This window comes from Hipposideros armiger, unplaced genomic scaffold (genome assembly GCF_001890085.2).
Source record: "Hipposideros armiger isolate ML-2016 unplaced genomic scaffold, ASM189008v1 scaffold_18, whole genome shotgun sequence".
NCBI lineage: Eukaryota > Metazoa > Chordata > Mammalia > Chiroptera > Hipposideridae > Hipposideros > Hipposideros armiger.
In genome coordinates this window covers 625785-650253 of record NW_017731368.1, presented here as the reverse complement: position 1 = coordinate 650253, position 24469 = coordinate 625785, and the positions used below count along the sequence as shown (strand labels likewise).

Sequence of the window (24469 nt, the reverse complement as noted above, 5' to 3'; positions counted from 1 at the left end):
CGGAAATCAGGGTTCTGGGTAGAACTACAAGTCCCAGGAGGCTGTGCGCCCCGACCGTTCCTGTAGGTGGTGAAAGGAGGGTGTGCTTGGGAACTGTGGTTCTCGGGACCCTCTCCACCGGTTCTCGGGAGGTGGGAGTGGGTGAAAGAGCATCGCCAACCTTGGGAAAGCGGCGGGTACCGGCGGCACCACAACTGCAGGCCACGCACTTGCTGAATTCCCCTGGCTCTTTGTGCATGTACATCTGAGTGGGTGTGTCACTGTGGGCAGGTGTGTGGGTAAGAATGTGCACATGCCTCACTCAGGTTGTATGGGATGTCTGAGGCTCGACCTAGGTTGGAATTCTTGCTCTGCCATTTGGTGGCTGTGTAACGTTGGCCAAATTCCTGGCCCAGTTCACCCTGTGTGCTCAGTGAGTGTGCTGCACACGCTGCACTTGTTACAAGTAAGGTGGAGCTGCGACTCAAACTCCGGTCTCCTGCCCCCAAAGGAGCAAGGCTGGGCTGCTCTCAGTGACTCACCTCCCCACCCCAAACTTCTGATTGCTGGCCCAGAGGAAGAGAGGTTTCCCCACAAACTTGGACAAGACAGGCCCTCGGTCCCCACTTCACTGCAGTGGTGGTTTCTGGCAGGTTGTGTGCTGTGTAAACTGATTTGCTGTATCTTGAATTACTCTTTAAATATGTGCATATTTGAGAAACTACATTTATAAAGTGCAGAATTCTTTCCTTTCAGCCACATGTCAGTGCAACTGCCAACGTGTGCTTAACCTTCCAGATTACTAAGGGTGTTGAAGCCTTTTATCTTTGTAAGGGGTCTGGGTTCCCACTGGATGCCACCCCAGGGTAGGGTTGCCAGATTTAGCAAATCAACATACAGGGTGCTCAAATTTGAATTTCAGATAGAAAACGAATAATTTTTTAGTATAAGCATGTCCCTAATTTTTTTTAGTATAGTTATGTCTCATGCAATATTGAAAACTTACTAAAAAAAATATTATCTGAAATTCAGATTTGATTGGATGTTCTATATTTTATCTGGCAGCCCCTACCCCTTGGTCCTCCGGGGCTATTGGGGGACGTGGGGGCTTTCTCAGGGGTTGCTAGTTGGGCATTGCTCTGTGGCCAGCCCCTGCAGAGGAGTGGGGAAAGGTATCTTTGCTGAGGCCTGGAATGCCCTCCTCCATTTATTTAGCATCTAAGGCCCCCAAGCCACAGGCCACCTCCTCTCTGAAACCTTTGCTGATTTCTTGCTCTTCGCATCTGGGGCGAAAGGATTTCTCCTAAGTCTTAGTTTGCTCATCTGCAGTACAGGGATAAACTAGCACCCAACTCTAAGGTTGTGGTGACTCAGCTGGCTGGCATGGGATGAGTGCTGAGTATTCAGAGTCAGGAGCACTGGGAAACTGCTGCACTGGTGATTGTGTCTTTCCCTTTGAAAACAACGTAAAGGTCACATGGACTAAGGTTGACTATTAAGAGAGTTGGGATTAAAATGAATAAGGACATAGAGGTGGTGGCCGGAGGGAGGGCTGAGAGGATTTGCAGAAACTGACTCAGAGTTGGGTTTCAGTGTGAGCAGCAGTGGCCATGAAGAGCACCAGGCCTTGAGTTTCCTCTCGGCTGGGAGGAACAGCGGTCATACTCTTAGGTGGACCAGACCCTGGCTCCTCTGGACAGCAGCACTGGGCCCTCAAGCACTAGGTGCTGGACTCAGGTTAGGTATTCTCTCTTTGCTTTGGGTGGAGGACCTGCCCACTAGACTCTGGTGGGCTGACCTGATAGCCAGATGCCTACCTAAACCTGCATCTCATCTCCTTGAGCCTTTGGGAGGCTTTTTTTTTTTAAAGACAACTTTTCCCAGATGATTTTGAGAAGATTATACAAGACAGAGGATTAAAGTATCTGGCACTTAGGAGGCCCTACAGCCACCTGTGATGTGGATTGCTATGGCCTTCATTCCCAGCTGAGTGCTAAGTGGGGCTCTGAGGTCAAGGTCACCTGTCTTCAAGCTACTCAATCCTCACCGGGGGCAGACACAGTAGATGGGAACCATTTGAAGTGAAAATATGAACATTATTTAATAACTGATCTTCTGTAATAAACCATTTGAAAATATTTTACAAGGAATCACACACACAATATTTTACAAAGTTTCTTGACTTTTTGTCGCTGTTGTTTTTCCGACTTGTCTGTACAAAATAGAACAACAACTGAAAAAAAAGGGCAGAGAAAAGGAAATGGTCCCCCAGTCCCCCACAGATCCCCGAGCCCGAGGTAAGGGGGCAGCCAGGTCGGGTGGGTGATGAGAAGGATCAGACCCAGCTGGGGGTTGGACAACTACCTGATGGGAATTATTTTGTCTGGTTTTCTGTTTTTTAAACTTAAAATATATATTTTTCTGTATATGTTTGATCCTTTTTTATTTTTATATTCTCCATTGAGCACCTGACTACACTACAGTTACACACACGCCCCCGCAAGACATGGCTGGCATCTAGGCTGGGTGTACAGCATGGGTGCCCACCCTGGCACCAGCAGTGGGCATGGACCATACACACACACTGAGAAAGCGACAAGCAACATAACATTAATTAACGAAGCCATTAATTAATGCATCACCCTCCCCCCTCCTCCCAGTCCATCTGAGCCCTATGGCCACATCCCCCTGCCCTCAGTCCCCCCCCACTGGCCCCCAGGCTGGGATGCCTTTGGGGAAAATGACCAGAATGAATGGTGTGATGTGCCCAGGCCCAGCCTCTGTGTGTGCACAGTGTGTGTGTATGTGTGCATATGCGTGTGCAAGTATGTGTTCAGCAGGGAGGAGCAGTTTGGCCTCCTGGGGGCATGGAGTGTGTGTGTGAGTGAGAAGGAGACAGGAAGTAGGCATAGGCCTGAGTGTGTAAGGGCCAGATTGGGGATGGGATGGCCCAGCTGGGAGCAATCAAGTCACTGCTGCTAAGGCAAAGGGCAATGTCTGGTGAGGGTTCCTCTGCTGAAGGGTGCAGGCAGTGGCATGTTGTCCCACTGGGGGACTGACACTAGTGAGAAATGGTTACAATGAGCACCTGGGGTGGGGGATGAGGGGCATTTAGGGGACACTGGCGGCTAGGGTGGGACAGAGGGGTCTTCACCATCTGCCCCAGCATTTGGCACTGTTTGACATTCAGCTTTAGAGATGGAGGACCAGCTGGGCTGCAGGTCAGATTAGACGGGGGTGGTGAGCAGGAGATGGGGTGTGCATGTACCAACCCTCCCATCAACCCCTTGCCCTGTGTAAGGCTTTGTGAGCCCCCACCCCCACCCCACCCCATGGTGTGCATGTCTGTGTTTGTGTGTGTGTTCTCCGGGGTATGTCTAATGTGAGTCCAGTTTCTGCCCTCAGGGCTCCAGGTGTGTATGGGGTTGTCTGAGCCAGTGTTACTGTCACTGTTTTGACACCTGCAGGACTTGGGGGAGCGAGAGGAGGATATAGGCCTGAGAGGGGCAGGAGTCCATTGGGAGGCTGTCGCAGACCTCTCTCCTGCTAAGACTTAAGCTGGGATGCACAGGCCTCAAACTGCCCACCTCAACTTCCTCCATTATTCCAAGGGAATCCAGATTTGGTCCTAGGTGGGGCAGAAGGGACAGGTTAGAGGAGTCCAGGGGGGCAGGGCCTAGTTCTCCCACACAAAGGGAGCTTCCAGGCAGGGTGGGCATTGGGGCCTGGTTTGGCACCAGTACTGTGTCTTCTTTGTCCCAGCCCTGCGGATGGGTGAGTCCAGTGGGAATGAGGGCTCTGGGGACACTCTGACAGTTCAGCAGCAGATATGGTTTGGGGGCCAAAGATCTGCGGCGCTCTCTTGTGGGACATTCTCCCCCCCCACCTCCCGGGATCCACACACCCATGCCCCCCCCCCCAAGTCTAAGACTCTTGGGGCCTGGTGCGTACAGGTTCAGGGCCTTCAGTGACGGAGGGGGTGAGAATCAAAGGTGGGGAATATGGGGCAGGGAGCAGGGGAGAGGCGGGGAGGCCTGGGGTGGGGGACGGGAGGGGGTGCTCAAGGGCGGTGCGAGGCGTGGGTGTGGACTTGAGGCTGCGGCCGGGGAGGCAGGCCCAGGAGGAGCAGCAGCTGCAGGGACACCAAGATGCCCAGCGACGGCGGGAAGGAGGCTCCGCGGCCGCAGTCTGAGGTATCTTCCTGCGGGAAGAGAACGGGAGCTGGTCGGCCTGGGCGCGCCCGCCCTCGGGGAGGGGAGCGGCTGTTAGGTCCACCGCCCCTGCTCACCGTCGCGTTGTAGTCGAAGCAGATGTGCGGACCTCTCCGGTATCTCGGTCTCTGTACCAGTTCGCACTGCTCCGGGCCGTCCGCTGGGCATGGGTGGGGAGTCAAGGAGGAGGCGACGGCACGGAGGGGGCGCGCGGAGGGGAGCGGACGGGGGGCGGGGGCAGGATACAGTGCGTCTCCTTCTGGAGCAGTCGGCCAGCCTCACACTGGCTGCACAGCGGCTTCTCCGCCACCACGAAGAGCAGGTTGGTGTTGGTCAGTCTCTGCGCGTGGAATAGCCTGGAGGCGGCACAGACAGGCGGGGCGTTGAGGTCCTCTCCACCCCTCCGCCCCGGCCTCGCCCCGTGGCCCCGCCCTCAGGCTCCCCGCCCCTCCAGTCCCGCTCCCACCAGCACCTGGAGCAGTTGCCGCAGTCGATGATGGCGTTGTAGGAGGCGTTCACCGACCCGAAGTAGTACTGGGTCTGTTTCATGACGCAGCTGCTCTCGCGCGCCTCGGGATTTCCCTCGGCCTCCGCGGGGTCTGCGAGGGCCCAGAGCGCCTCAGTCCCACCCCTTCACCCTGGAACCCTCTCGGGCCTCAGCTGCTCTCAGCCGAAGTCCCGCCCTCCCTTTGGGGTCGGTCGCTGCGTAGACAAGGGAGGCGTTTTGAGGAGGGGCCTCCAAAGCCCTACCTACCTGCCTGGAACCAGCTGTGGTAGATGAGGCCATAGAGAAGCTGCTGGAACAAGGACCTGCAGGGCATGGGTCACCGAGTGGGAGTGGTCAACAGAGGCCAGTGCCCTGCACCACTTCATCTGAGCCCTCCCGGCCAGGGGGTACCCTCCCTGACCCCTCTCCCCTGTGGGACTCACCAGGCTGCAGCTGAGGTCCACCAGGCCAGGTTAAGGAAGTCTGCAACGGTGGGCTGAAGTATAAAGAGGGGGCATGGGTGCCACTTCTACCCCTAGACTCTTGTCAGAGGTGGGAGGTCATCTGTGGGCAGGTGTCCCAGCCCTCCCACCTCCAGTCCAGGCATTGCTGGGACTCACCACAAAGATGCCCCGCGGTGCGGCACCCAGGTTGCCTGGGGGTTGGGGGGCACAGGCTGCCTGATAGTCGTAGGACTCCTTACGGGTGTAGAAGGAGTTATTGTAGAGTGCCAGCATCAGGTTGGCATCCACCTCACTGAAGAACCTGCCCACCTGAGGATGCCGGGAGAGAACCGTAATCACAGGGCTGGCAGTGCCATGCCCTCAGAAGGCTCAAACCTGGACCCTTTCCTTGTATCCTCTTCCTGATCCTCACCTGGTCCCACTGATGGTTCTGGTTTGACAGCACCAGGAATCCTCCGTCATCAATGAGGACACAGAGAAGGTCCTAAGAGGTGGGGAAGGGGGCGGAAGATGGACAGGGGCCCGGGCCCAGAACTTCCTCCCCAGACCCTGGCAATCCAGTGGTTGAGTGGAAGGGGCACCACTTCCCCCAGTTCTGGTAAAGCTGTGAATTCAGGGTGGGGTGTTGAGACCCACAGGCCAAGGAATTGCACTTGGGACTAAGAAGTCCAGGAGTGGGGTAAGCTAGGGTTCAGGGTACACGCACCTCATTGTTAACCTCGCAGTCCATCTCACAGTGGCTGCTGGGGCCGCACTGCTGGGCAGAGAGCAAGGACCGTAAGGTGCCCACCAGTTTTCCTCCCTCCCATCACCCTCCATCCATCTGGGTCCCCAGGCCATCTGCAACAGCCCCTGCCTTCCCATAGACATTAGAGCCACTCTGAGCAGGAGGGTTGGTAGGGGTTCCTGGGGACTCCAGAATGGGTACTCTGGGCTTACTGCCCCCATCCCGGCCCAAGTACCTTCTGAGGCTGGTCCTGGTGGGTACGGTTGCTGGCTAGCACCTTGAACTTCTCAGCCCAGGCCTCTAGGTCCAGCTTAACACCCACCACTATGGGGGAGAGCAAGGGGCCATCAATGCCCATCTGCCTGGGCAGCACCGTACGCATTGTCTCTCCCCACCTCTGCCCTGGGCACTCACCTGCTGGCCTCAGTGTGCGTCCACCCAGGCTGAGCTCCACAGCTGTGCTGACGAGGATGCCTACAGTGTCATTCTCCAGCTCCAGAGGCCTTAACAGGGCTGGGGGTGGGGGTGGGGTGGGGCAGGCAATCAGGAGGAGGGGTTGGCAGCCACACTGACCACTCTATGCTGAGCCCCGCAGACCCAGGAGCCCATGTCAAGGCTGACCCCAGCCTAAGCACCCAGCACCCAGCATAGCGTTTGGCACAGCCTAGCCCTCTCTTCTCACCTGTCCCAGTCTCAGCCAGACTGGTGTTTGAGAGGTGCCTCAGAGAGCAGAGCCCAGCCCTGGCTGAGCACACAGGGAGACCTCACCTTTCCCTGCTGCTGTGCAGCTGGGAAGACACTCACCATCCTGGTGTGGGGGCTTGAAGACATAGCCACGGTTATCCAGGCTGCGGCGGTAGAAGCTGGCATTGAAGGGCTCAGGGTTCTCTGTCCAGTCCTCAGCTGCCCTGGTAGCCAAAGACAGGCAGAGTTGATGGAAGGGGTGGCTTATGGGGGACAGTGGCCCCAGGTAGGGGCAGGGTGTTGGGATAGTGGGGTAGGTCACTTACTTGTTGGGGAATATGCGAGTAATGCCACCATCGGTGGCAGCAAACACGGCCAGAAGGCTGTACCTGGGGCAGCAGGGAGGTGAGGTCACAGGTCTGCCTTCTGTAGGGCAGGGCCAGGGCCCCATGCCCCATTCCAGCCTCCCGCCCCCACATTCTGGGTGGTGCCTACGTGTTGAGATCCTGGTCCCGCCACACGCGCTCCACCAGCTGCTGTGTGATACCCGTGTCCAAGATAAGGTTGTGCAGAAGGAAGTTGTTGCCTGGAACGGGAGGGCAGGGGTGGAGGGAGAGGAACCACCATTTTCTTGTGGTTCCCTGCCCACTCACCCCCTTCCCTCAAGGCTCCAACAGGAGCCTTCCCCCTGACCTGGCCCAGGCCCTACCCTTAGCTTGGGCCTGCGTATTTCCACACCTGCCCATTCCCTGGTTCCTCAAGGCCGCCCCACCAGGCACTCACACTGCTTGGAGTCTGGAGTCACTTTCTCCATAAGCTCAATGAAGTTTTTCAGGAACTCGGTATTGTTGTCTGAGGCATTCAGGTCCTTGCAATACTCTCTGGGGGTGGGGGGCAAGAAGAGTGGGCTTGGGGTGCTGGACAGGGCAGAGGGTCGAGGCTTCCCAACAGGTCTGCCTGGTTGTTTGCCGAGAAGCCCAGGCCTCAGGGAGGGGCAGGTATATTCTTACAGGCTGCAGCCACTACGCGCGCCTGGCAGGCTCTCAGGTCTCAGTAGGGGCAGAGCTGACAGGAGAATGAGGGCCAGCTTCCTCCACTCATAGGTTCTCCCTCCTGGGCATGACCTTGCAGGGCCTCCCACCTCCCGTGTATCTGGGAGGCCTTCCTAGCAGGCTCACCCACCTGTATGCTGTAGTGGTCCATGGGCACCAGGTGGGCGGAGTCCCAGAACTGGCTTAGTCAGCCGAGTCTAAGGCCTCAACCTGGTGCTTCCTGGCTGTGTGCCTTTGGGCAACTCACTGAAGCTCCCTGAGCCTGTTTTGTTTCCATCACACCACAGAGGATGTCAGGAAGTCAGTGGGAACATGTTGCTCCTCAGACTGGCTATTCCTTCTGCCTGGAACGTTCTTGCCCCAGAGGTGGACAGCCCAAATCCCTCACCTCAAGGCCCTCATAGGGCTCAGAGAGCATGGGGGCCGTGGGGCACGCGGAGGCCTGCTTGGGCTCTACTCCCCAAGAAGTCTTGGCGAGTAGTCCTTCTACCCTGGTAGATGGAGCTGTCTCTCCTGCCAGTTCCTCACTCATACCCGGCACCAGAGACCTCTCTGCTGGCCCATATGGCAGCAACTGGGTGGGAAGTTTTTAAATGTGCTGCTTCCGCAGGCTCTGTTAGGGCACACAGCTTGGTGAGAGCACCTGGGACTGGGGCTCAGCCGCACTTGTTCCCTGGCGCCCAGGGCCTTTGTGCAGTGCACAGCTTGTACTTGTGTGTGGACGACACATTGATATACCCAGAATGACACCCACACAGCTGGGCTTGACATACAAGTCACCTGCAGTCCCCTCATATATACCTTTCTACTTGTGGGTTACTTTATTCACTCACCCAATATGTATTTATTGAGCTCTCCTAAGCCAAAGACACAGAAGTGACAAAAACAAACATAGTCCCTCTCCTCAGTAAGCAGGGTCTTGTAGACCACACTGGCCTTTTCACACATTTCTACAGTCACTGGTGCACACAGCCCACCCCACATTTATACTCCAGCTCTTAGAAACGTCCACAATGACTCACAAATACAAACACACATCTACGGAGAGTCACAGAGAAATTTGTGGGTGCATGCACGCACGTGCACACACAGAGGTTAGGAGTATCCAGAGCCCTGTGTGGTGCCTGAGAGTGCCCGTGGATCTCTGTTAGCTGCACCCACCTGCCCTCATCCAAAGCCCAGGTTACAGAGGAGGGCTTAACCACCAGAGGGCCCGCCAGTCTCCTCATACGTGGGCCATCAGGCAGAGGGTGTGCACATGAGGATGTGTGTGCATGCTAAGTGCACGCAGGGGGTGCTCCAGGCCTGGACCTGTGTTGGGCCCTGACCCCTCACTTGTCAAAGCAGGTTCTCAAAGCCCCCGTCCCTTCTTCTGCCCCATCCTCAGTGAGCCACCACACCTGGACTCGGCACTGCCGACAGGGGCTCTGGCTGGCTCGGTCCCCAGACCCACACAAACACTGACTGACATAGGACAAGGACAGGGTGCAGGGCGGGGAGGGCACCACAAACCAGAGCAGCAGCTGCCCATAAGGGGCATGCTGTGGACAGCCAGCCCAGTGTAGAAAGGGCTCCTTCTGGTTGCTTGGGAGGGTAGGGAACGTCAGCAGAGGGTCCAGAGCCCTCCACCCCAAGTCTGGTGGGAGCCGGAGCTGTGGGCAGCTGGCCACTGCTGCCTGGTTCGGCTACATGGCCCAGGTATGCACATGGCAGCACATACGAGGCTATGCATGGGAAGGGTGGGGGGGCGACACTGCACAGGACACAGATACACAGAGCTCCAGGTAGCAATGCAGGAGGCGGGCCAGGGCGGTCAGGGTGGGGGAGGACACCTCAGCAAGGCCACACGCAAGCTACCTGGGAGCAATGAAAACATGTCCTTCAGACTCAAAGCTGCTGGGGAGCAGGAACTCAAAATCTGCAACAGAAACGGGGGGTTATCCGGCGGGGGCTGGGGAGGCAGGAGGCCAGGGGGCTCAGAGCTGAAGGGGCTGGAGGGACAGGGAAGGGGGTGGCTTGAGGGAGGGGGAGACACCAGCAAAGAGGGAACCCGCCACTTCCACGTTCAAGTTCGAGCCAGAGAGAAAGGGTGGGTTGGGAGGGGTGGAGGGCCTGTGGAGACTACAGCATCGCAGGAGGAGGGCAGTTATAGCCAATATGTTGCCCGGGCCTGGTCCTCTGTCGGCAGTGAGTCCCTTGGCGTGGCTGTATATGCTTCCATACGGCTGTATAGCACATATACACGGACACACACACACACATATATATACACACACTGCTATATATATGCATGGTCTGGGGGAGGTGCCAGTCTCGCTCTTATTGCATCCATAATGGAAAAAAACCGCATGCGGAACTCCCTTTGCCTCCAAAGAGACTTTGAGGAAGGGGATTGGCTTTTGGCTGCGGATTTTTATCTCTCTTTCTTTGCTGCAGCTGTTTGCATTTTGGTAGGTCTTGCTTTTGTTCTGTGTCAGGCATCAACATGGCCAAACCGAGGGGGTTTCTCACGGGCACAGACAGTCCAACCAGAGACGGTATGGGCAGCTTGGGGTGGGCTGCAGTGCATTGTGGGGTTAGGAGCTGGGTGACGGGAGACCCTCGAGGTGCCTGTGGATGTTCCCACGCTGTAGGAGAAGAGTCTGGGAGCTGGGAGGGGACAGGAGGACCCCTCGAACCTGCATACTTGCCCTCTTGGGCTGGGGGCATGAAGGCAGGTGGGGAAGAAGGGCTGTCTCCCCTCTTCCTAGGGCCTGTCTGGGCTAGAGCAGCCAGGGAGGAATTCTGGGGGCTCTGGAGAAAGTGTGGGTGCTGTTGAAGGATCCACAAATTGGGCCTGTGTATGTGTGTGAGAGTGAGCACACATGCATGAATGTGTAAATGCATGTGAAAGCGTGTGTGTGAGCACATGTGCATCAGTGTATATGTGTGAACGTGTGTGTGAACAAATCTACACATGTAGATTTGTGAGTGAATCTGGGGATGTGGCTACTGGGGCTTCTCTCTGGCCTCTCCCTGCTCAGCTGGACTGGCCATCTTGCTGGTCTGCATCTGGAAGGTGTCCCTCTGCTCTGTTGCACTCTGGGCCATCCAATTTCTCATCCTTTCACCCAGATTCCAACATCTGTATCACCCCAGGGCTTTATTTTTGCAGAAAGGTCTTCCATGTTCCCAAATACTCCCACAATGCACTGCAAGATTCCAGGGAGGGGGTACTTGGGGTGCCTGGAGGAGCTGGGCAGTCACTGGTTGGACTGTTGCTTTCTGATAGGGCTGTAAGGCAGGGTTTGGACACAAGCCGACAGGGAAGGAGTGGAGGGGGGGAGAGGAGGAAGAGGAGAAAGAAAAAGGGGGTGGGGGAGCAGGAAGGGAGACTATCTATGGTTGTCATTATTACTAGGGCTCTGCATTTCTGGGGTCACTGGGAGGGATGTGGAAGGGGGAGAAGAGACAACTCAAGCCAGTGGAAGGAAGGTACACCCCCTATCCCACCTAGGGTGGTGGAGTCGCTGTATCCGCTTTGCTGGACTATGCTGGACAGGGCCTCTAGGGCTTCCTGGGGAGCCCCTGCTTCTAGGCCATGGGGACCAGGGACAGGACATCCTCCCATGGCTCTCCATGCCCCATCTGCCCAGGTGTTCCCTGAGAGGGGTGTCTCTGTGTGTACCAGTGGCAGAGACCCTCGTGTGCTGCTCTCTCTCACTCTCCTTGTTCTTGCCAGGATCTGCGAGCTCACTGCCTACCTTTATTGGAAGTCTCTGGCCTGTGAGTGCCAGAGCCTTTTTTCTTCACATCTAGACTGATTCCCTCCAAGCTCTTTTGCTGGCCCTTGGGGTCCCGATAGATCTCCTTCCATTCCTGGCCAGGCCCATAGTCCTTGAGTCTGCTTTTATTTCCCAGGGGAACACTTTCTCCAACCTGACCACCCTTCCCAGGAGCAGCGAGTACCCCAGGGTAGGGCTGGGCCAGTGGCCTTAACAGTGTCTCTGGGAGCACTGGGGCATTAGAGGACAGGGGTTCAGCACCTTGGCCAGCGCCTAGGATGCTCTGGTCTGCTTTGTTCTCACCAGTGGCCTTGCTGCTGCGTTATCCTGCCTCCTTGCCTCAGGGTCAGAGCACAAGGCTTCCAAAGCCTTCTGTCTCTTCTTGGGAGGACTGCCAGCTTCTTGAGCCACCAACAGAGATCAGAGGAGGGAAAACTCTCCCAGAGGAAGCCTCATGCACCTGGCCCTTTCCCATAAGCATCATGTAAGCCCCTCTGAGGACTGATCTACCTCCTGCATCTCAGGCCCCTGCATCTCAGGCCCCTGCATCTCAGGCCCTTGCATTGCTGGGGAGGAGGTGGTGCAGAGGCATCCAGCCCTGTCTCCACTGTTGAGTTGTCTTGGAGGGATAGAGAAGGTTGGGGGTGGAGATAGTGGCCTGCCTGGAGGGATCGAGGAGGATGAGGTGGGGCCTGAGGTCTCAGAACACGCTGGAGAACCACCCTGCAGGTAGGGCCAGGGGAAAGGGCCACTGGCTCTAATAGGGGTTTAGGGATCAGAGGAAAGGCAAGAACTAGAGGAGCCAAGGGGATGCTGGGAAGGGGCCCTGGAGAGCAGGGGTGTGGCTGGTCCTGGGCAGGGAGGGGGGCAAGCAGGGGTGTGAGGGCGGGTGGGGTGGGGAGAGGAGGGTGCACTGGTTCTGAATATACTTGCCCTTCAGTTTGCTGATTGGCACTGGGACAGTCCACCAAGAGAGAAAGCGAGGAAAACAAAAAACAACACAAACACAAAAACAAACGAAAAGGGGGAGGGGAAGGGGAGGGGCACAAACAATATTTTATTCAATGGCTGTTTGAATGAAAATATTGTGTCTCATCATCATACCGAAAGGAAACTTCTTGCAAAAAACGACATGAGAGAGAAAGAGAGAGCGAGAAAACTCAAAGGAGATGAGCCCCAGTCGGCCAGGTAGGTGGGGGCGCCCGTGGGGCTGGAGCCCCAGCCTCCCTCCCAGTGACCTCTGGCGGTGGGCAGGCGGGGCCACAGGCTCCGGGGCCTCTCGGGGGAGGCCCAGGGTGAGCAGGACATGCAGGGACGAGCCACAGGCAGAAGAGGGGACAGGGAGGAGAGGAAGGGGGGACAGACGGGAGTAAGGGAGCAGGGCTGAGAAGGAGGAAGACAGGATGGGAGAGAGCCTGAAAGAAGAGAGAGAAGGGAGGGGTGCTGGGTAGGGAGAGGGGGAGGGTGGGAATGTGGGAGCGAGAAATGGAGAGAATGAGCAGAAACGAGTGGAAGAGAGGGAGGGAGATATAGAAGGTGGGGGTGCAAGCAGGGGAAAGAGAAAGAGGAAGGGAGGGAAGAACAGGAGGAAGGAAGGGAGAGAGAGAGGGAGAAGGAAAGGCAGAGAGTAAGGGAAAGAATGGGGCTGGGAGGGCGGTGAGAGAGGCAGAAGATGAGGGCTGAGGTGAGGAGGAAGGTGACTGAGGATGAGTTGTGGGAACAGCAAAGGGGGCAGAAGGTAGAGAGAGAGACCCTGGAGGGTGACACCACAGTGAGAGAGAGCTGCAGGGAGAAGGGAAAGGAGAGATGAGAGGAGGGGTGTCTTCTGGGAATGCAGCCCTCAGAGGTGTTCAGGGAGGCAGGCTAAGGAGGGAAGACACGGAGTAGGAGAAACCAAAAACAGAACCTCAACGGAAACCATGAGAGAATGGTCTGGAACCAAATCTGAGAAAAGGCGAGCATGCAGATTTTCATAGATTTTCTGGGCTGGTGCCCCAGCCTGCGGGTGCCTGGGGGGGTGGGCAGACTGGGCAGGAGGGGCCACCTGGCTGCAAGCGGCTGGCTGTGCTGCCCGGGGCCGGCCAGGGTGCGGGGCAGAGGCAGGGGTGCAGGGCGCAGGCAGGGGTCAGCCACTTACACTTGACCTGCAGGATCTGGTCGCTGAGGTTGGCTTGGAGGTAGAAGGTGCTGTAGGGAGGGAGCACGAGCCCTAGGCTGGGAGGAGGGCAGGGGAAGGACGTGGGTCACTGCCCGGGAGAGGCGGGCCACACTGGCACCCCCTCCCCACGGCCTTGGAGCTGGGTAGAGAGGCCCAGGCTGCGGCCTCCCGTTCCCTGACCACCAGGGACACCTTTCCCTGGTTAGCGGTCGGGGATTCATGGCCTAGGAGCCTGGACCCTCCACTCCCCAAATTCTCCTGGAGGCTTCGGAACTCCTAGCCCCAACGCAAATCTCCACCCCACCCCTCACCCGCAACAGCCTTCCCCAACACACCACCTGCCCAGCCAGACTCCTCCATCTGGCCAGCAGCAAACTCACAAGGAGCAGAACACTGTCAGCGAGCTAGGCTGGGGCGGGTGCTGCTGTGGGAGTGGGGTCCACCGTCCCCAGAGACAGCTGAAAGCAGAGCTGGCCCTAACAGTGAGGGGCAGCAGGGGCTGGTACCGGGGTGTGGATGTGACCGCCTGCACTGCCTGGGCCTGACCCACAGGGGACCTGCTCCCAGGCTGTGCTGCCTGGTGAAAGGCCTGTGAGTGGGTTGAGGATGACATCCTGGGTGCAGACAACCCAGGGATACAGCCCAGGCAGGAGGGAGGTGGGAGGGTGGCGGGCCACAGGGAGCCATTAGATGCACCGTCTTGTGTCTGTCCTGTGCTCCCAGGAGATAATGCTTGTTCCTGAAGGGCCAGTTAGAGGCCCTTGGAGACTAAGCGTCATGGGGTGAGAAATGAGCAGCCCTGCTTGCTGGTGCCCCACTGGGATTTGGCACAATGGGGTGGAGGGGAGGAGGGGGCAGCTGGGCTCTGGCTCTGGGCTCGGGGGCCACCTCCCCTTGCCCGCCCGGCCTTGGCCCCACTCACCTGTAGTTGGTGCTCCTTATAGGCACCCAGGTGTAGTTGCGCATCACCTCGTCTATGTACCTCTGGGGGAAGAGGCGGGGTCAGGTACTTGGGCTGGCAGGCAAGCGTGGGGTCGGGGGGAGGAGGAGGCCTACCCTGGCTCCCTGCCCCTCCTGCCCCTCACCTCGTCCAGGGACTTGACCAGTGTTCTGATCTGCTTGTGGCCCTTGTTGCCGTCGATCATGCTCCGACGGATCTGGAAGGGCCAGAAGTGTGAGAAGCGGGGCTCCTGCCCTCCTTGGTTCTGGGCATCCCCCATCCCTGTTCCCTTCTTCACCTCTTCCTTGTTCTCATCCTCTAGCTCTGCATCTAGGAAGTCCAGAGTCACAGGCTCCCGGAAGTTGGTGGTCTGCATGAGGCAGGGCAGGAAGTCAGGAGTCCCCATCTCGTAGAGTTTACCCGCCTCCAGGCCACCTACCTGGCTTACCTGGGGCTTGAGGTTGGGGTGCAGCAACACGTAGCCATTCAGGTCAATGGCAAACACGTAGCCGTTGGCTCCAAGCTGGGGGTATAGATTGGGGGCTCAGGGCCTGGAGGGCTGGGCAGGGGTTCTCCGGGCTCCGGAGTTCTTCCCTGTCCTGCCTTCCAAGCCGCTGAGGGGGTGCCAACTGCCTGCCTGGGCCAGGCCCCCACTACCACTTGGCGCCAAGCCTGTTCCTCAAGCCACGCCCAGCAGGCTGGTGCCCTTTATGCTGACCAGCTCCATGGGGCCATGAGTCACCTGGCCTTCTGTAGCTCTCCTCCCACCCCTGGTTCTCATGGCGCTGTCAGCCAGGCTCTCTACCTGTGCTGGCCCCACAGGCTGCGGCTGCTCCCCTCCCCCCTCCCCACGACGGCCTCCTCCTGGTCCCCATGTCAGCAGAGTTCAGTGGGAGCCGAGTACCCTGGAATCCCATAGGCCTGGGGAGCCCCTTTCAGGTGGAAGGGAAGGAGTGAGACCACGCACCCGCCCTTAGCACTTGGCAGTGTTCTCACTGCACATGGAGGCCAACGACATGGCGCCTTCATATAGCTCAGGTTTCAGCATGTGGTTACACACATCTTGTCCGTCCCTCCACTTCACAACCAAGACCCAAATTCCCTTTGCTACAGGCCCTGGGCCAGCCACACTGATCTTGCCCCTCCCCCGCCCCGGCTTATGATCCTGGTTTTCACCTTCAGGACTTTGCTCGAGAGTTCCCTTTGCCTCCCGGGTGTGCCTTCCCCTCCTTTCTACCTAGAACACTTCTGTCTATGCGACAGTCCGGGGTTGGCTAAGGACCATGGGCCACACCTGGCCTGCCACCTGTTACTGTACCGCTATGAGCTAAGAATGGTCTGTACATATTTAAGGTCTGTACACATTTAAATGCTTGAAAAAGATTAAAAGAAGAATTATATTTCATGACATGAAAATTATTCAAAATTCAAATTTCAGTATCCACAAACAAAATTGTGTTGGGACACATCCATGCCCATTTGTTTGTTTTGTCTGTGGCCGTTTTCCCAATACAACAGCAGAGCTGAATATGAGCATTTCGGCTGGCAGGGCCTCAAATAGTCATAATCTAGCCCTTTACAGAAAATTAGACGACCCCAGCTCTAGGCCCAAGGTCACCTCCTCGGGAAGCCTTCCCTGACTGCCTGAACTCAGAGGTTTCCACGGTAGGCGCTGTAGTCGCCATCAGTCTCCTCTGCTGAGCCTGGCTGTGTCCCTGCGGGAGGGAGAGCAGGGAGGACGTGCAGGTGGACACTCACCGTGTAGTTGGGAGTCAGCCTCTTGATATCATTCAGAGCCACATCGATGCCCATCACTCCCAGGATCAGCTGGTTCTGGGAGCAGAGGCAGGAGGTCTGCAATGGGCTCAATTCCATGGTGAGCTCCCTGCCCACCCCATACCTGAGGCCTCAAGCTGCTCTCACAAGCAGCTGCCCCTGTCCAGTTTGCAGGCCCATCTATCCGTCTTCCATCCCAGCCCAGCTATGGGCATGCCCAACCCTCCCCAGGCCTGCCTCCCCCTTCCCCAGTGGCGGACCTCACCTTCTTTTCCCCAGGGCCATCCTGTGTCAGGTTGAATACTGGGAGGGTCCCTGTCACCACCAACCCCAGCCCCTGAAGGTAGAGGAAGATGATGGGTTAGTCTCCTGTGCCAGCCATGCCCCCACTCCAAGCGTTCATTGCAGAGGCTTAGATGCAGGCCACTTTTCTTGCTCCCCTGTTTGGGTTAGCCCCATAAGCGACCCCTCAAAGGACTTGACCCTGTGGGCACATCCATGGGGAAGGTCGCCAGCCCCTCCCCTTCCTTGCCCAGAGGCCTTACCAGCGCATCCTCATACACGTTAGTCCACTGCACCTGCTTGGCCTCCTTGCCTGCCAGCACCATGGGCCTGCCCAATACGTCTAGGTATTCCTGGAGGGGACGGTGGGCAGGGGTCATGAGTCTGTCCCTTCCTGTGTCCTTTCCCTGTTCGGCTTCCCCATGTGCCAGCATGCCACCAGGGGGCGCTCTCACCCCACAGCAGCCCATCAAGGCGCTGTCCCCGCGGAGGCAAGGGGCTAGAGGAGGGGCCCCCCCACAGTCTCACCTGTGTGTTGATGCGGATGGCACCGATGGAAGGGATCTCAAAATAGTAACCTGTGAGGGAAGGGGAGGCAGAGGCGGGCCTGGGTGGTGCTGGACCCTGGACCCGGGGGTATGTCTGCAGCCCTATTTCCTGAGGCTCCCTCTCTTTTTGGTGTCACTCTCCTTGAGTCAGGTCCCGTTAGTGCTCCCTGCCATTGCCCTGTCAGTGGGAATGATGCTACGGAAGGGGCTGTGAGGGGAGAGGGATAAGGAAGCAGAGCTGGGGTGAAGAAAGGAGCCTGCGGCCTGATGTCCCTCATTCTAGGATGGCGGTGACATTCAGAGTTCACCCAGGGGACAGGCCCAAATGCATGGAGAGACAGACTGCCCAGCAAACAGACACACAGGAATAGACAAGCTGGGAGCTAGATGGGCATGGCTACTCAGACAGATGGGTAGAAAAATGCTCAGTCAGATGGACAGTTAGACAGACAGACAGACGGACAGTCACGTATAGAAAGATGGACAGTGGATGAACAAGCAGCTGGAAAGCTGGACATATGCAAGGACGGGTGGACAAGCAGCCCAATTGGACAGCAAGGCATGGCAGGCAGGCCGCACGGCAGTGATGCCCAGGTGAGGTACCTTTGTTGGCGCAGGCCATCCACTGCAGAGGCGTGACGTCATAGTTGTGCTGCCCCACAGAGAATGTGAACACGCGCACCTATTTGGGGCTTGAGGTTACTGCTGCGGCTGCCAGAGCACAGCACCCTCTACCCCCACCCTGTGCTGTGCCCATGTCAGGGCAGCACCTGCCTGGGCTGAGCCTCACCGTCCGATTGGGCCAATTGTACTTCTCAAAGACGTCCTGTACTCGGTCCTCGCCGCCGTCCGTGAACATCATGATCATTTTATTGCAGTTGGCACGGGTGATGTTGGACTGGGCAGGAGCAGGTGTGGGGTCAGGCAGCTCTTGGCCCCTCCTGGCCCTGGGGTGGGTCTCCCTCCCTCAGGGGGCCTGGCCCTCTGGCCGTCCTCCCCCACAGCAGATGGTGCTATCTGCCTGAGCTGCCTGTTGGGAGCTAACAAGGCCATTCGTCTCGACTTTCCCAGTGTCATGAAGGCCCGGCCCTCGCCCGCCCCCAGCTGTCCGTTTGCCCACCCACGCGGCTCACATTCTGCAGCTGGTCGAAGGCATACTCGAAGCCGGCCTTGTAGCCTGTGGTGCCCTTGGCCACCATGCCCTGCACAGCTTCCTTGAACACCTTCTTGTTACGCACATTGGCCTGCACCAGGTGTGTGAAGCACGACACAGGCTGCGCCTTCTCGTTGAACTGCAGGGACGGCAAGGGTGGTTAGGGGCCTCAAGCTGGCTAGGGCAGGCAGCTGACATACGGGCAGGTAAGGGCGACCCATTCCTGGCCCACCTGTCCCCCTTGGCACCTACTGAGGCTACGTTCACATAGTCATCGTCCGAGAGTGTGTCCAGCATCTCACAGACAGACGTCTTCATCAGTTTCAGGGTGAGGCCACTCACGCTGCCACTCCTGTGGAGGTCACAAAGGTGCCAGGTAGGCCTCAGGTGTTCTTTGGCTATTCCCCCAGGGTGTCCCCAGGCAGCAGATTCTAGCCCCTTGCCTGCCCCCACCCCACCTGCCGGCATCACCCACTCACACATCCACGATGATGACCATGTCTTTGGGTGACGAGGCCCCCTGGATGTACCTGTCCAGGAGAAGCCTCAGTTAGGGCCAGACTCATGGGGACCTTGTGGATCCTTCCTTCCTTTACCCACATGTTGATGCAACAGATTGTATTGAGCATCTCCTACGTGGGCCAGACAGGGTTCTAGGCACTGATGCCGCATTTAATACAACAATCCTTGCCCCTGCCATGAGTGACCCGGTCGCCCAGCATGTGAATGACTCTAAGGAGGGGTGAGAAGGTGATCTGGAGAGGGGACCGGAGGCATGGTCCTTGGCCTCAGTGGCCTGTCATGTCCCCTAGCCCAGGTTGAGGTCCCAAGGGCAGAGTCTAACTATATATGGGATTGAATAGGTGGCAGGAAGGAAGGTCATGGGCTACTGCAGGAGAGGCAGAGCGGAGGGTGGGGGTGTCTCCAGGGCTCAGATGGGTGGAATGGGGGCTGGCATTCTCCCTCGGGAACCTCCACTGGTCCCATCCCTCAGTCCCGAAGGGGTGGAGTGCCGGGCAGTGGACGGGGGCAGAGGCAGCTGGGAGGCCTGCCTGGGTGATGGGATCCATTTTCCAGTGGCAACGATGTGTGAAATGAAAATTGGATAGAGCTGGCTGCGCCCTGCTCAGAGGCCTGGATATCAGGAGGGAGGGGAGCAGGCGGGAGAGGTGGCGGAGCCAAGGGGGTGTCCCTGCCCAGCCCCTCCTTGCTCGCTCACCAGGGTCTCCTTCGGACGTCGTACAGGTCGATTTTCTTGGGGGCTCGCCATGGGGTAGCTGTGGGGGGAAAGATGTGAGGGGGGCTGGCAGAGAAGGGCCTGGCCTGGGTAGGCAGACCTTGCTGGAGTGGCCAGGTCGCTCTGCAGCCTACGGGGTGACCATCCTACCCCACACGCCCCAGGATGAGCGGGCTGGGAGATGGAGGAGGACATGGTGCTGAGTGGAAGGGGAGACGGGCTGGTACCTACCTGGGTAGTAGCGGGTGACTCCCGTGGCACTGCCAAAGACCTGCCACAGCAGGGTGGGGTCCTGCCTGCGGTTCTCGGTGAACACATTCTCCAGGGCCTCCGTCCAGTTGAGCTCATTGAGGATGACGGTGGCTGTGGGGAAGCACGGGGCTGGGGTGGGAAGCATCTGGGCTGTCCCCTGCTGAACCCCACCACGATGACACCCATGCATGAGTCCCCCCACTTAGAAAGCCTCGCCTGCTCTCCGCCGATCCAGGCTTTTCCTCGTTCCCCCAGGGCTCGGCTGGGGCTGCACCAGCTCCTCCAGGAAGACTTCCTGGTCCCCCCCCCCCCCGCCCCAGTCATCAAAGAAACAGCTGAGTCTGCCCTTCAGCCAGGACCTACATGATCAGGTAGGGCAGTTGTGACCTGTGGCCCCTGGAGGGGGGCCGCCCAGGTGGCAGGGAGTGTGTAAGTTGGGGTGCCAATCCAGCATGCTGCCTGGAGCTGGTGGCAGGTCCCCTGAGAGCTCACCCACTCAGCATGCACTCCGGGCTGCAGCCACAAGAAAGCAATTAAGGGCTCGATGATGGGGCTGGAATTATTCAGCTATTAAGGTACCTGATAAGCTGGAAGCCACTCAGCTCCATGATTAATCAACTGGGGCCAGGAGCAGGCAGGGGTGGGGGCGGGGGTTCTTGGAGGGGCAGGGGCTGTGCCATGATCCTGCTCTAACACAGGCACGTGTGCGCGCACACACACACACACAGCCTGCATTTATACCTGCATCTAACCTCCATGTTTCCAGCCAGGTGTGTGATGCCCTCACCCCCAAACCTACCTGCCCAGCAGCCCAACTGCTGCCATGGGCACAGGGACTCACATCCTCATACCTACACACCATTCTGCACCTACAGGACAACGCCAATGGGTCCTGCTCTCACAGCCTCCCACGGCCAGTTACCCCCACCCTCCCTTTCCCTCAGCCTCTGTGGCTGCACCTGGCTAGACCCATCCTGAGCACACGCACAGAGCCAGGTTCCTCTCAGATGGATGAACTCCAGCCTTCAGCTCCCTGCACCCGGGTACAGACTCAAATGGCTTGAGCAGTAACCCTGCCACTCAATTCCGGACAGCCCTAAATCTGCTGATGTGTGTGTGGCATGTGTTTTCACACGTGCAGTGTACCCGTCCCTGCTTGTGCGATGCTAAAAAACCCCAGCGGGAGTTGGACACCTGTTACTGCCAGGCCTCTGTCCCCCCCTCCCCCCAGGGCTACTTCTTCCTCCAGTTTCTTCCACCTCCTTTCTTCCCAGGTGGAGCCCTGACACCATCACCCCTCACCCCACGGTCCCTGTCAAAGATCCACCCCAAGTGAGAACCAGAGAATGTCTTCAAAGGCCCTGCCGCTCTCCTCAGAGTGCAGCTGTGAGCACTGACACCTTCAGAGCAGACGAAGAGCTACGATTTAAAGATACACGTGCTCCAGGCTCTGCCCACAGCCCGGGACGCCAAGGGCACTCTTCCTTCCTTTTTCTTCCTCTCTAATGTGGGGTCTCTGTTGCATCTTGTCTGCTGCCCAATCCCTCCCCCTCTGCTCTCACTTCCCTCTCTGTGTCCCTGCCGCTTCCCTTAACTGACCATAATGTGAAAACAAAACACATTTCTAGCATTGGCTGTGCCTATTGAACAGTACGTTATGGTCCTGTTCCTAATCTAGAAACTTAGTGAGTTGAACAATTTCTATTTTTCTCTTTAAGGAAAAAAATAAAGTCAGGCTCGCAAACGTTTCACACAGTACTATCTGCCTTAGGAGAGTCTGCCCGGCAAGTCCCATTGCTGGGCCTCAGTTTCCCCATCTGCACAATGAGAGGCTCAGAGCAGATCATCCGATCATCCTGGAAGCCCATCTAGCTGCTGGCAGCAGGGTATTCCCGACTCAGGTCAAGAGCCAAGAGAAGACTCCTGGCCTGGCTCGGCTGTCTCCGCAGGTGTCCACGACCACACGCGCACACACACATGTACTCACCGCCAGACAGCACGTGTGCAAACACTCCAGCCCTCCGCCTGGAAAGGGCCTACTCCCCAGACCCCCACGCACACGCCCACACCCACGTGCAGACTCTCAGATCACGCTGAGTTGGGAAACGGGGACCATGCCCCCTCAGGCAGGCGATTACAGATTTAATTAAAAGTGACACAGTAAATAAAAAACATATAAAATGTAATTTGTGTGGGTAGCGAGGGGTGACTAGGGAGGGCGATGTGGCTCCTGTTTTAATTAGCGTGGTTGCTTGTGATAGCGTCCCTCCACTGGCTCAGGCAGGTGGCCTGTGAAGGGGGTGGGGCGGCATCCACCCTTACCCCCACCTGAGGTTGCCCAGAGGCCTTGCTGACCCTAAGGGTGGAGGGGACCTCCCTGAGGACCCCGGAGGATGCCCTAGATTCTGGAGACTACTCAGAAGTTCGGGGACCTTTGCCCGAAGACCTCTACCTGGTGGGCCCCCTGGATTCTAAGGTTACCCTGTAGGTGCCCACAGAATTATGTCAGAATCAACAGACCCCTGAGCCTTAAATGCTGCTGCTAGAGCTCCCCATCTAGTGTCTGACTCTTGGCCTCCTCCCCTTATACTTCCCAAGACCTTCGGTAAGTTCCTCCTCATGTCTGACTGAAATCCTTCTAGCTGCAGTGACCTGGTTTCCCCGATGTGCAAAACTGCCCTGTCTGTAGAGCTTGGAATCTCAGCCACCCTCTACCCACTCCCCCATGCCAAGGAGCAGGAGGGAGGTGTTACAGGGTTGGTTGGTGTCTGTGTGAGCAGTTGCTCCCAGCCCCAGTGTCTGTCTGATGTGGTAGCTCCTCCACCATTCCTATGTGGGGCCAGGGAATGGGGGAGGGTAGGGGAGAGCTGCTTTGGGGCCGGCCTCGGCCCAGCATGTGGGGGAACGCTGGTGTGCATGTATTTGCATGGGAGTGTGTGCACACATGGGGGGTAACCATGCACAGGGGGAAAGGCTCTGTGTTTTGTAGCTTCTGTGAGGCCGTGCCTGCAAGTGGTTTGATGCCTGCATGTGGGCGAGCCTGAGAAGTGAGCACATGTGACCTTGGGTGTAGGGGGCTGACGGTGGGTGGCCGGGCACCTGGGACCTGGCAGTGCCTGGGCAGTGGGCCTTGGCTCCATGGGGGGTGGGGAAGGCTGATCACAGGCACACTCACAGCCTTTGTAGATATCCGTGGGGATCTGCACTGCCGTGTACGAATAGTTGACCTTGTTCTTGAAGTTTGGGTCCTCAATGAAGTCCAGCCTTAGGGTGCTGGCCTTGGAGCCCCTCTCCACATCCTCACTCTCAGGGTCATCCTGCAGAAAGCAACACCCCACCACGGCAATGTCAGGGTCAGCAGCGGTGGAATGAGGTCAGACATGTCTGCGGACAGGGGAGGGCCAGAGTCTAGGCCGTAGGGGCATCAGACTATTGCAGTCACACGCAGAGACAGAGGTGGGGAGACACAGGGACAGAAGGACCCCTCACCCAAGAGGCCTGTGGCTTCCACCTCCCCCACCCGCCCCACCCACCATCCCCACATTTGCTAAACTCAAATTCCAAAACCAAAACCAAGCCCAACCCCTTCCTGACATCCTTGAAAACGAATTATCAGCAAAGGAGGCAAGTCCTGGAGCCCATGAAGAGCGGGCTGCAGACCTCTGCCTCCGGGACGTGCCTTGTGCAACCACAGGCCTGTCAGCCCTTTCCAGGAGCTCAGAGACCCACAGCCCCCACCGGGCCCCCCTCCCGCCCCCATGGAGTTCCTTTGGTGACAGGGAGGGGGCCCTGGCCCCGTCTGGGGGAGGGCCACCACCCTCTACAGTAGGGTGGCTCTATGGGCTGAACTGGGGAGTCAGCCGGGAGAGCTGGGCTGGGGTAGGGGCTGGCACTGGGACCCAGTAACCTCTGGAAGCAGGGTTTGCGGCGCCCGCTGGCAGCAGGACTGTAAAGGCCCCTGTTGACTTTCTAAACTGAGCTGCAGCCGCCTGACAGGTGCCAATTACTGCATCTCTGGCCGGGCAGGCTGGGCATGCGCTGTGCACCCCCGCCCACCACCACAGGCTGGCAGGAGTGGGTCGGCGATGACAGTGTTGACGCCGCAGCCAATGGGGGTGGGTAGGCACAGGTGCAGGTGTGCAAGGGCGAAGGAAAAATGGTGGTGGGGAGTGAAGCTGAGAGAGGGGAAAGGCAGGCAGGGCAGGGGACAGAGCTGGGGGACTGTGTGTGCTGGGGGGAAGGAGCTCAGCGGCTCTCCACGCGCCCTCACGGCCCCGCAAGAGCCCTGTGACCACACTTGGCACCAGTCTCAGCTCCTGTCCTCTCCGTGGTGGATCGCACAGCGACAGCTGACCCCACCGCTCACTGGGTCCTGGGCACATCCCTCGGCTCCTGTCTCCAGGCTTTTGTCCAGGCCGTGTCTTGTCTGGGGAAAAGGTGTCCCCACCCGGCTAGATGTGCTCTCCCCACCCTCGGAGTGCTCCTGGACAGGGGGTGCAGTGGCTGGCCTGTGTGGGTGCTGGCACGGCTCTGAAGGGCCTGCAGCAAATCCCTTTTCATTTCTTCAAGGGTTGTTTTGTGCAGCACAAGCCAAGACACGTGCTGCCCTCCTATTGTGCCCCCAGCGTGCCCCTCCGCCCACTTCGGCACACCCTAGGAGGACCCTCAGATGCTCCTGGGTGCTGGGTAAAGCCAGGCAGCAGCTGCCCAGCAGAGGCCAGAGCGGGGAGCTGCCGCCTCTGAGGCATGAGCCAC

General features: G+C 58.0%; 1 protein-coding gene across 4 annotated transcripts in view; it reads right to left on the bottom strand.

Moving 5' to 3' along the window:
- Positions 1–2054: 2054 nt before the first annotated feature.
- The window catches only part of CACNA2D2 (calcium voltage-gated channel auxiliary subunit alpha2delta 2), a 143663-nt gene continuing 121248 nt past the window's right edge, over positions 2055–24469 (bottom strand). Inside the window, exons 6-39 of one of the 4 annotated variants that reach the window (XM_019634334.1) lie at positions 22890–23031; positions 19694–19825; positions 19445–19502; positions 18705–18755; positions 18478–18577; positions 18206–18364; positions 17863–17970; positions 17676–17754; positions 17053–17102; positions 16788–16877; positions 16508–16579; positions 16225–16299; positions 14915–14989; positions 14765–14836; positions 14612–14683; positions 14449–14510; positions 13506–13582; positions 12302–12322; positions 9462–9522; positions 7336–7433; positions 7048–7138; positions 6879–6941; positions 6673–6776; positions 6283–6381; positions 6104–6192; positions 5848–5898; positions 5554–5625; positions 5298–5450; positions 5121–5173; positions 4945–5000; positions 4663–4789; positions 4437–4546; positions 4268–4350; positions 2055–4180 (exon numbers count right to left, since the gene is read on the bottom strand). In XM_019634334.1, coding sequence (XP_019489879.1) covers positions 4040–4180; positions 4268–4350; positions 4437–4546; positions 4663–4789; positions 4945–5000; positions 5121–5173; positions 5298–5450; positions 5554–5625; positions 5848–5898; positions 6104–6192; positions 6283–6381; positions 6673–6776; positions 6879–6941; positions 7048–7138; positions 7336–7433; positions 9462–9522; positions 12302–12322; positions 13506–13582; positions 14449–14510; positions 14612–14683; positions 14765–14836; positions 14915–14989; positions 16225–16299; positions 16508–16579; positions 16788–16877; positions 17053–17102; positions 17676–17754; positions 17863–17970; positions 18206–18364; positions 18478–18577; positions 18705–18755; positions 19445–19502; positions 19694–19825; positions 22890–23031 — 2946 coding nt within the window. In that variant the 3' untranslated portion in view covers positions 2055–4039. The remainder of the gene's footprint in view (positions 4181–4267; positions 4351–4436; positions 4547–4662; positions 4790–4944; positions 5001–5120; positions 5174–5297; positions 5451–5553; positions 5626–5847; positions 5899–6103; positions 6193–6282; positions 6382–6672; positions 6777–6878; positions 6942–7047; positions 7139–7335; positions 7434–9461; positions 9523–12301; positions 12323–13505; positions 13583–14448; positions 14511–14611; positions 14684–14764; positions 14837–14914; positions 14990–16224; positions 16300–16507; positions 16580–16787; positions 16878–17052; positions 17103–17675; positions 17755–17862; positions 17971–18205; positions 18365–18477; positions 18578–18704; positions 18756–19444; positions 19503–19693; positions 19826–22889; positions 23032–24469) is intronic. The other 3 variants (XM_019634343.1, XM_019634349.1, XM_019634354.1) reach the window with 3 other exon arrangements.